Raw genomic sequence first — 11091 nt, forward strand, 5'->3', positions numbered from 1 at the left:
CGTGCAGGAAAACGTTCCCGTCGTTTAATTTAACGGTAAATGACCGGTCACTGTAACGCCGGTGGGAACGTTTTTTTTACGGTCGATTTTCTAACAGTGCAGTCGACCACGACCTCTTATGGCAAAACCTCTCGCCAGTTGAGTGGTGCATTGCATTGCAATTTAATGAAATCAATAAGATGATGATACAGTAGTTAATAGACGCTAAATATCATTGTCTGTTCATTTCCTCTGCTCCGCTCATATGTATTGCGAGTTTACCGATATATCTGTAGATATTGAAACAGTTTTGAGTCTTCGAATCTTCAAAGCAAGAATGAATTTGATACTGTCGGAATCTTAACCTTTGAGATTATTTTGTCCACTTGGAGATTATTTTGTCCACTTTGAGATAATTGTATCCACTTAACCATTAATATTATTGTAGCCAAATGCGTGTGTCTAGATTAAAAAGACAAGTTAGGTACTTTCGTTGGATTTAATGATCAGGCTTCTGTGTTCTTCTGTGTTGTCAGTTAATACGAACGAGAGAGATTTGAAAATTCTTTGTAATTCTAATATCTCGTTCCTTATGAGCTGCAAAATAGCAGAGAATAAGAGAGAATCATTCAGAACAAGATAGCAGATAATCTATCTGAATCGAGTTATTGACGCTCGGCGTATTTAGTGATCATCATTCATTCTGATTTTGAATCTTTATAGACTTAAAATTATCTATCATATGCTGAAGTATGCACTCTCTTGAGTGTAATAAAAGAGAAAATGATGATTTGATAGAATCAAATCATTGCAAGTGTTGATATGATGTAATTATCTTTATCGTAGGCTAAGATTTCCCATGCTAAACGAATTTTTTAGTATGTGAGAACAAAGGAGTCGTCGAAAATTATTCATTCGATAGTCTATAATCTTGCCGTTTTGTTCTGACATGAAGCTGTTTATTGGCATTTCAAATCTTTTGCAATCTTAGATTACGAGATAGCTTCTTTCATTACAATGTTGGGATTTTGTTAAGAATAAGCACCCCAGTCAGTACTATGCGCTTTGGCTAATATAAAGACAAATTCTAACAGCTCGGCAGGGCCGGAACGCTGCGCTGTTGTAGCGCTGGTACTTGGATTGCCCGGCAGCGAGCTGAACAGAGCAGCTAAGCAGGCCGTGCATGGGGGGTTTTGAGAGAGGGAGGAGGGGTTAGGGCTGGAAACAGTGGCGGGAGAATGAACTTCGTCCTTCATCTGGTTCATTCGCATATTTCGATATTTTGGGTCAATTTCTGGTGCCAGTTATGATGTTTATTACGCGTCACTATTTTAATACTTTAAATTATGTAAGAATTTTATATGCTCTTCCAGTTTTAACACGCAAACAGAAACGTTTACGATCATTCACGCTTCTCTAAATAGAGATATCAATCAGTTTATCATGAGAAAGTTTTCTAACTTGGATTTACAGAAAACGCGTTAATAACAGTGAATGTTAGAGCAAAGAAAATACCAAGAAAATTCACCATATTTTTGATGGAAATGTGTGAGCCAGCACTATCATCAGTTCATAAAATTGATCGAATTTCCCTGTGTTTCGGTGCAGGTCTCCGAAACGTTTTCATTGAAGATATGGTGAATTTATTTGCCGCTTTCTTTGCATTTAAACTCTTGTAGAACTTGCGATTTCAGCAGACTAATAATTTCAGTACGTTGTTAATTTTCCTACCAAACTATCGAATGACATGAAGCTAATTCAATAAGTTAAATTACTAAACAAATTTAGCTCTAGTATTCACTTACATCTAACTGACGGGATCATACGAATGGCTACTTTGTTTATTTCTTGAAATAGTGTATTATGAATAATATCTATCAAGTTCAACCACAAATATACGTAGCTATTCCTCGATTTGCAGGATGATGGCGAATCATTTGTTCTGTATTATAGTTAAGTAGTTCATAGAGCATTGGATGGTAAAGTGTCCGCGCGGTCAAGGTGGTACAGGCGTGGAAAACGACGCGGAGGATCTGCGTTCGATTCTTGGAGCTGCCGTCGCCGTTTGCAGATAGTTCATAGTGGAAAGTGATTTGATGTGTATATTTACTCGATAATTGAAATTGTTAGATTCTAAATAACGTTCCTAAATTCAATACGATGTGAAAGTGAAAAACCAATGTCAATACAACCTGTCATTGCAAGAGAGGATTCTATATGATCTCAGAGAGAGAGAGAGAGAAGGAAAAATTTTTTAAATCGTGGTTGACAAACGGTAAGGCGTAACTGCCGCGTACACTGCCAGAGCCGCCCCAGTACGGGCGTTGGGCAGGTTTGAGCAGGCGGTGCTCAGTGAGGGCTGCGTGTTGGCAGGACAGTGCACACGTGGGCAGGTACTCAGAGGTTAATTAGCACTGCTACGCGGCTGGCGATATCGTCTCTAATGCGAACATTTCTGCTCTATCCCGACTCAGTCGCGTCCCTACGTCGGCTCTACAGCCGGCGACGGCCTGCTCTATTCCCTACCCTAAATTTTAACCGTGGAATTGTGCATAATTAAATTTCACGATGGGATTCAATTATGAACAAATATATATTTGTAGCCGTGAACTACAAAGTTTATTCTTAAAGTAGTCAAAGGTGCCAGGAAAGGCACCAATCTTACTTCGTTCATGGACACAGGTGGCATCAGATGATTGAATATTAATGATTGAACTCTGCGAGAAATTCCTCATTTATTACCGTAAATTTGTACATAGATTCTAGGTTGCCTTCATTTTTCCGTTTTTCTGATTTCATTTGTAGAATAATTAAGTGTTCAAAGTCAGCGATTCTGTAGCAGGCCTCGAGAATCAGTAGCAAGTGTTTCAAACATTCTCTGCTAGTGAAAATCGAGATCGAATTCTTCGTGCAATTTCTAGTTAAAATGGAGTTCGATCAATAATTGCTTAAACGCATCCTCTACTATCGCCATAAACAGTTGTGCAAACTTTTCTGAACCCAAGCGTCTAAGTATTTCTAATATCTTGCTTAAAACCTGTTTTTTTATTCCTTAGTTTGTGTGAATGTCGTTTAAATTTCGTTTTGTTTCGTTCCTTTTGCCCTTGTTAAATTCATTTCATTATTCTGTTGGGAAGTTGCATTAAGTAATTTAATTCAAATTTAATGCATAAATTCGAATACTAGTTCCATCAATCCATTAGTTACCAAATGTTCTATGCACTGATAGTGCAGTGTATTTATACTGTACCTGCGAAGTTCGCTATATACCATCAAACCATAAGATTAAGTCTATTTCTAAATTTCAAACGCAGTTAAACCTCTCACTATTCTGTCTATTTTTCTCGTCCAATTTCCCACCCCTTCAACTGATTACCACTATTTTCCGCAATAAATTCTTCCTACAAAATGTGTTGAACCACACTGGGCAATAAAACCTCAGGTTGGTGGATCACTGATGAATTTGTCTCAATTATCTGTTGTCAATATTCGTACATTTTTTTCAGCACCAAATGTGTCTATTCTTGATATAAATCCATTTCATCGACAGTATTCAGTTATCTCGATCCAGCGATGGGCCTGCTTATCTTTACTATTTTTTTACGTCACCCTTTCGTCACCCTATACTCTCCAACGATCACCTGCTACGGGCCTTCGAGTGTTGAAACAATTCGCATTAAATTCAGCTGGAGGATCCGGCAACCAAAACGTATGATTTCGAACTTTGAAATTTACTTTAATCTTCATCTCACGATAACTCATCATCTGAACTAACTATATTGTCCTTCAAAACTTTGTTGGTTAAATTAAAATAAAACTTTACAGAAATATGGCTTATTTGCCTTAACTTCCTCGATTGTGTAAAAACATCACAACTCATATAAGGAAATTTCTTCTCACTATTTCCCTCCATTTGCCACAATCGCACACCGACTCGTTTAAAAAAAATGCGCGAGTTTCTTTATCCAATTAATCAACGTATAATGATTTCTGATATTAATTGAAAAAATTTTATACCTAGCTAAAAGCTTATTTGAAATCATTCTTAGCCAAATTCAACCAAGGCAAATAAATTCTAGATGCTGCAAGGACGTTAGTTCAAAGCCAATGACGATTTTCGCAGTTTTCACAGTGAATGACGATTGATTGCAGAGCCCCAACGCGTAAAGTGAGATACCATGTAGGAAAAACCCCAGCCTTCGAGTAATGGAGGACGGGTAATAAATTCCGTAGCCCTCCTATTATTACTTTTAATAATATATTCCACTACCAAATGCCTGAACTTCAGAAATTTTTTGAAACAAACACTGATCAATTAATTGTAATGGTTCAAGTTACCATTATTTTTAGTTATGGTTTGAGATATATAAATTAATAAATTCCAGAATAATACATTTATAGTGGTGATGTGATTATAGTAAAATCTAGTACTTGCAATTTTAATGTTGTTCGTAGATTTTCGAAATTATTTTAATTTTTCAGTGTATTCAATTTCAGGGAAAACTACACGAGGCAACGATTGTTGCAGTGATTATTTTTATTTCAAAAATTTCCGGTAGTTGGCACACTCTGGGTTATATATTTTTAACGAATTCATTATATTTCGATGTTTCAGGGGAAGAAGGTTTCATTACCTTCCTAGCACACGTTGAATGTAAGTGAAAAGAGTACTTTGGTATAAAAATCATTGCACGTATTGATAGAAAACAATCTTTTTGATTTATTACTGTGATGTATTAATGACAAGTGATGTTTTTGATTGGTAAAAATGTAGAAAACAGTTTCCAGCAGGATAGATGCGAACCATTATCCAATATATTATAAGACGAATCTAAAAGAGTTTATATATATTTTATTTAGCGAGCCACTACTGGTTGCTATCAGGTTGGTCTCTGTGGAGCATTGAGATTGCAATTTGATCTCTTATTTGTGAGTTTAAATGTACCAAAATTTCAATGAAAATATTTGAAGAAAGAAGCTACACATGAAATAGTGCACACCATGTTAGAAACTTTCCTAGTACCGGCAATGTCTTGAAAGTTCTTTTCACGAATGTTCTGTTACGCAAGTTCTTACGAAGTTTGATGTTCAAATAAAATGAGAAAATAGTTTTAGAAGTGGGAGTTGATGGTTGACAGTGGAACCCTAAAATGGAATTGTTTTAAATTTGAATTCGAAAATTGTTCTTTAATATAAGAAAATAACCGTGGAATCAATTACCGCCGCTTGAAATTAGTACAAATTTGGGCGAAACGCGTAAATTTTGGTTAATCTAGAACAAATATAAGATAATTGTTTGTTCATGCATTGTTTTCTTAGTATAGATTGAAAATATGATAGGAATTGGATATGATACTATTTTTTCAGTATACATTAAGCAGGTATACAATTTTGTTCTGCATGTTCTCTGTATGTAGACTTTCAGAACCATTGTTAGTCAATAACTCTTTTAACTACCAATAGTCCTGCAAAAAGAAGTGTTAAAACTTCAAACTAAGTATTTGTGACAATGTCTTTCTTCGTGAAGTAAGCATGAAATGTGAAACAAAAAATTGTTGATGCCTTATTGACAGAAATGGAAAATATAGTGAAATCTTTAGGGGATACGCAATCCTGTTCTAACCCAACTAAATCGCAGAATAATAAGTTGTCATCCTTAATTTGCTTTTTTAAATTTCGCTCTCACATTTACTGCTAAGTTTTCCCGATAACGACCAAGTTCAATAAAAGATAATAAGACCAAAGGGACGAAGAAACACGTGTTATATTTCATTTATTCACTATTAGCCGGGCTGCGGGATGTGTATAACTAGTTCCACAACAGTTGTATTAAATTCACTAATAAATTGTGGTCTCCGCTTCTAAACCATTCGCATATACTCAAGATCTGTTATTTACTTGTCTCCATTCGCTAGCCGTTTAACCAAATTTAACTTGGATTGAACTGTTAATCTCGACTGTATAGGTATGATTCCGTTTAATATGCTGGCTAATAAATTAATTTAGCTAACCATTTTTTTACAAAAGTGCAAGATTACAACCTTGATATCCATGCGTCGTTTCTGTTTTTAACATGTTGTCCACAAATCTGAGGTACATCGGTAGTGAGAATAATAAATATCACCGGCATTTCGGCACATTCATAACGGAGATCTCGCTATCGCTCTTTGAGACCTGTGAAACTTTCTCGAATGATAGTTTCTATATTCAAGCCTAGCAGATTATTTGTCTTTTGTTTCTGGCACAATAAGGAACTGGAACGACGGAGCACAGGGTGGAATACGCTCAAACATGAAGACCGTCAGAACAATTCTGTAAGGCGTACAGACTGAAGGGCACTTACTCATGCAACATTCACCAGTTCACGATAGCAAACGAGTAATAATACCGCAAGTCGTAATACAATGTCTGAAACGTACCAAAACTTCTAATACTACTTTGCAAATGAAAATAGTTTAAGAAGTTGAATTAATTACATATACAGTACACATACTCCTGATATAGTATTAAGTAGTACATAATTATTAGGTAAAACATCTTTGAGCATTTGCATCGCTCAAGGTAAACTTGGAAAAAGTAATTTTTTTTGTCCACTGGGTCAAAAAAGCGATTTACTCATCGCTGTATCGGAACATTGATTAATGAGACAGGTGCTACGAAGCACTGAGGCCTTCAACAGACGTTAAGTTAATAAAAAAGTGCATGCAATTCATAGCTCAGATTACAATGTTGAAATGTAATCTTTCGATGTGAAGCTGAACATTTTTGTTGCACATATCCTTATTTCCTAATCAAATGCAGAAACTGATCAAACTGTCACTTCGAGAAGCTCGTTCCACGTTAGACACAGGGTGGGATGACCATCTTTTATTTGAGTATTGACTAAGCCTGCACTGTATTGTAAGAAAAACTCTGATTTTATTCAACTCGTCTGTTGAAACATTTGCTTCAAAGAGCTTACGAATCTCTGATTACAAGCAGGCACAGAGGTAACCGTCATTTAAATGAAGCACACATCCGAATGCACCTGATATCGAGAAGCAGGCCTTGTTGAACCAACTTCTCCTGTGCGACATATTTTGTCAAATTTTATAACACCATTTTGTAGAATGAGCCATGTCAGCATGAATAGAAGTCAGTATACCTATGACAACAAAATGTAATCGTCGAGCATGACAAAAAATAACACACTTGCGGATTGGAATGAACATTCATAATGAACTCATTACATTGCATGATATGTTGAGAGTACGAGCGGAATATATTGAACAAGTGTAGTACACGCGGACATCGATCAGGTCGTCAGATCGAGGCGACGCTAACATCAAATAGGTGGGAGTACATCACACATCAAATATGTGGGAACACGCAGACATCAACTGGGTGGGAATAGAACACACTGACATCAAATGGGTAATAATAGAACACGTCAACATCAAATGGGTGGGAATACTAGAACAAACACACAAAATGGAGGTCCAAAAAATGCCCTCTGAGAAAACAATGCCTCTTTTGAATTAGTAATACGTCACAATCACTGTTAAAAATAGATTTATACAAGTTACTGTTTTTTAATGCTTTGCCATCGACATTTTGCAATGGGATCAAATTTCTTAAACTGAAGAGTTCGTTCATTAAGTCTGAACTGTAATACCAGATTGAAGCGAGTATAAAAAAGTAATTTCACAGCAGCATTTTATAATAGTTACGACTCCTATACCTCGAATAAATATAAATAAATCAATTTTGAACATCTGCACAAGACGATAGCATCAATCTAAATTTATCTCAAAATTTTCATCTCTTCAGTTATATCGTCATAATATCCATCATTTGCAAGGAGTACAATCCAAGTCTTAGAAAAATATGGTAACGCAAGTTCTTATATGCATGGATTTGTGACCTCTTAACGTGAGCGCAAACCAAACGATCCGTGGACCTGCCAAACGAAAATTCCGTACGCGAAATGATTTCTTCTAATAATTGATATCGCTGACGCTTACGTTATGTGAAGTTTATATCAGCACCTAACACACCAAACATAATTCACTGGGTTTATGACGAACTTCACATAAACTCGCGTAAAGTAACATAAAAATGTAACGTAAAAATAAACATTACGTTAAAAAGCGAACAATTATCGGAATCGCATCCAGCATGACTCATTGCCGGTTTCATACGTAGATAACAGAAATAAATAAAAAAATCTTATTATAATCTGTAAAAGTGGCATTTTATTGGAATAATGTTCCCATTTGTCAAAATTTGGAACAAAATGTCGTCTTAAGACTATCAATGTCATCAAAAGGCCCATATATACTATATAAGAAAAATTGTGAGAACTGAGAAGTGACGTACGATAAAACGGTCCACGCTTCGTATAACGTAGAAGAAAAACAAAACTTTGGCACTGGAATAAGCTATGTAGCCTTAGTTAAGTAACTTTATTTTCTCTCTCTAAACTATTACTTAATACATCACGTTTGTGATTTGCGATGTCAGGGATACTATCGCTTTTGCTATTTAATCTAACTTCCTCGTACGAGGGACAGTCTGCCGTGACCACCACGTCCTCAGCTTTGTAGGACGGGTAGAGGGCGCTCTGACGGGTGCGTTTGTTGACGCCTTTAGAGTAGCCGTTCCAGTGGTTCGCTGCAATGCCGATGATGTCGCCCTTCGTCAAAGCCATTTCGTTTGAGCCGCTGCACAGAATATAAATGATTGGCTATAGGCAAACATCTAAAAAGATTCTTTTAGAATTTGGCTGCCGCCAAACATATTTTTTGACTAATACAGCCAATCATATTTTTAAATTTTTGGCAGTAGGCAAACATCTAAAAAGATTCCTTTAGAGTTTGCCTACAGCCAAATATCTTTTTATATGCTTGGCTATAATTGAACATGTAAAAAGATTCTTTTAGAGTTTGCCTACAGCCAAACATCTAAAAATATATTCAGTTAACGCCCCGAAGCGCAGTCTCATTCAAACTAATGTGACTAGAAACTTCACTTCCGCACCAAAATTATTTAATCATTATTAGTAAAATAAAAAATGATTTGAGAATTATATGAAAGTACAGCTTTAAAAAGGATGTTTACTCGCTTGAATAATGCGTGTCATGTGTTAACCTGAGGAGGAGCAGCGATTTGAACAAAATTTGGGCCATTTATCTCGTTTAACTGGCCCAAAGAGGCCCGTTTTTTTAATATATACTTCAAAGTCCTGAAGAACAATTACACTCATGCCCTTGGGCTTAAAATAATGGCGTTTGTTTTGCAAGGGATATTTTTCCACGAGAGCCTGCCGTTTACAGGACATCAAGGCAGTGCAACGGAAGCAAGAGGCACCTGCGAGGCACATGGTCGAAGCGCGCCCTCTGGTTGTGGGAGCTCTGGCCGTCGTAATAATAAATGTCGTCCAGCGAGTGGAAGGCGGACGACGCGTCGGGGTGCATCGTCTGCATCACCTCGTACGCTATCCGACACACCTGAGCCATCCAAGACAGTAATGTGGTAAACATAATACCCACATGGTTATAAACGTAGCAAGATAACTAAATGATATGCATGGTTAAATTGTAAAATAATCTGTGACGCTCACTGATGATATGTTCCATATTATCCACTATGACATCCATTGGAACAAAATTGCAGGTATTAATAAAAAAATTGAATTCAGAAAAATTGGATTACCTCGAACAATTTTAAAGCTTTATAGGTAAAATTTAGGTATTTTTCATCCTTTACAAACAAACAAAAAAATAGTCAAATGAAAGATCAGCCTATTTGCTCCAAACTGATATACTTTTTGGAATAGAAAAACTTTCTTTTCATCAAATCACATTGACATCACCATCATTAGATGGAAATGAAAAAGATTAATTTTCATCAAAAGGCATTGACATTGACATGGCCATCATTATATAAAGTAGAGTGACAGACCTGCGACGAGAAGGTGCACACTAAGTAGTCCGTGAGTGAGAGGAAGTGAATGTCAGCGATGATGCCCTTCAGAGCAGAGTCTGAGTAGCGGGTAGCGGGGGCGGCACTCTTGGCTATGTCAGGGTCGCCCAGAACTTCGTAGTTAGGATATCTGTAACGAATAACTCGATCCAAAATTAAGTTGTAGAGAACAAGAAAATGATTACTGTTATACTACCCAGTCTTACGTAACGTGGGTATCATCATAAACTCGAACACAAAATGAATATAAGTCGAAAATTCAGGTAAAGAGATGTTTTTCTAACTTTAGGAATTTTAGACAGAAGAAACTAGAATGCAAGTTCTTACAGTTAAATAAGATCTCGTTTTAAATATCATCTTGTAACAATAACATGCTAAATGTAAAGGGACAAGTAAATGAGAGCGCATATCACAGGAAATCATAATAATTTTGATAATGAAGAAACTTAAAAAAATTTAAGCATACTGGTGCAAAATTCGGTTTCAATTCGCGAGTAAAATTTGAAATTATAGTATTAATAAAATACTACAAATAATTTTGTATAATAATGACTGTCATCTTCATGCGGTCATTTCCAACTAAGTTACTTTTGAGAGATATATCATTCATTATCATTATATATTATATATATCATTCTTATATTTCAAAGCCGCTTTTTTAATAAAATTCTTTGTTTGCTTCTCCAGAACCGAGTTGTTGCTGGGATCCAGAATACTAAGCTGATCGGATCCACAATACTAAGTAAATTCCTCTCGAATGCAAAATTGCAAATGCATCTGGAATAGATGTATCTAGTGTTCACAAGCATCGTTAAGTAACAAGTTCACAGCGCAGTTTAAGTTAACAAACTCGAAACCTACAAAACAACTCGTGAAAATTGAGGTCGTAATCGGCAAGGTGGCCGAATGTTAAAAGTCGCCGCAAGGCCGATAAAAAATCTAATAACACCGAATATTTCAATGTTATCAGATGTGAATATTTCATTTTAAATTGTACCATCACTAACTTGCTCCTGGTATCCTTGATGACGCTGGGGTCGTCAGAGGCGACGTAAACTCTTCTCTTGACGTTGGGGCTGGTCAGGCTGAGGTCGTCGAAGTATTCGTCGACGTAGCGCATGTATTCCTCGATGGGATGAAACGCGGCCT

At 36.4% G+C, this 11091-nt stretch overlaps 1 protein-coding gene across 1 annotated transcript; it reads right to left on the reverse strand.

Moving 5' to 3' along the window:
• Nucleotides 1-8111: 8111 nt before the first annotated feature.
• LOC108673738 (alpha-(1,6)-fucosyltransferase-like) lies at nt 8112-11085 on the reverse strand. Its single transcript, XM_018161606.1, has 4 exons — nt 10950-11085; nt 9922-10072; nt 9328-9467; nt 8112-8681 (listed from the first exon to the last, which is right to left on the reverse strand). The coding sequence occupies exons 1-4, from the start codon at nt 11060-11062 to the stop codon at nt 8414-8416; spliced, it is 672 nt and encodes a 223-aa protein (XP_018017095.1). The 5' UTR covers nt 11063-11085; the 3' UTR covers nt 8112-8413.
• Nucleotides 11086-11091: the final 6 nt, after the last annotated feature.

The sequence above is a fragment of the Hyalella azteca genome, unplaced genomic scaffold, assembly GCF_000764305.2.
Source record: "Hyalella azteca isolate HAZT.00-mixed unplaced genomic scaffold, Hazt_2.0.2 contig6790, whole genome shotgun sequence".
NCBI lineage: Eukaryota > Metazoa > Arthropoda > Malacostraca > Amphipoda > Hyalellidae > Hyalella > Hyalella azteca.

Excerpts from the sequence above, each read along its gene's own strand:
- LOC108673738 (XM_018161606.1), bottom strand. The coding sequence starts at position 11,062 with ATGCGCTACGTCGACGAATACTTCGACGACCTCAGCCTGACCAGCCCC. Across the intron at positions 10,073-10,949 it reads ATCAAGGATACCAGGAGCAA|ATATCCTAACTACGAAGTTC; the intron begins GTTAGTGATGGT and ends TATTCGTTACAG. Across the intron at positions 9,468-9,921 it reads TGTGCACCTTCTCGTCGCAG|GTGTGTCGGATAGCGTACGA; the intron begins GTCTGTCACTCT and ends TGGATGGCTCAG.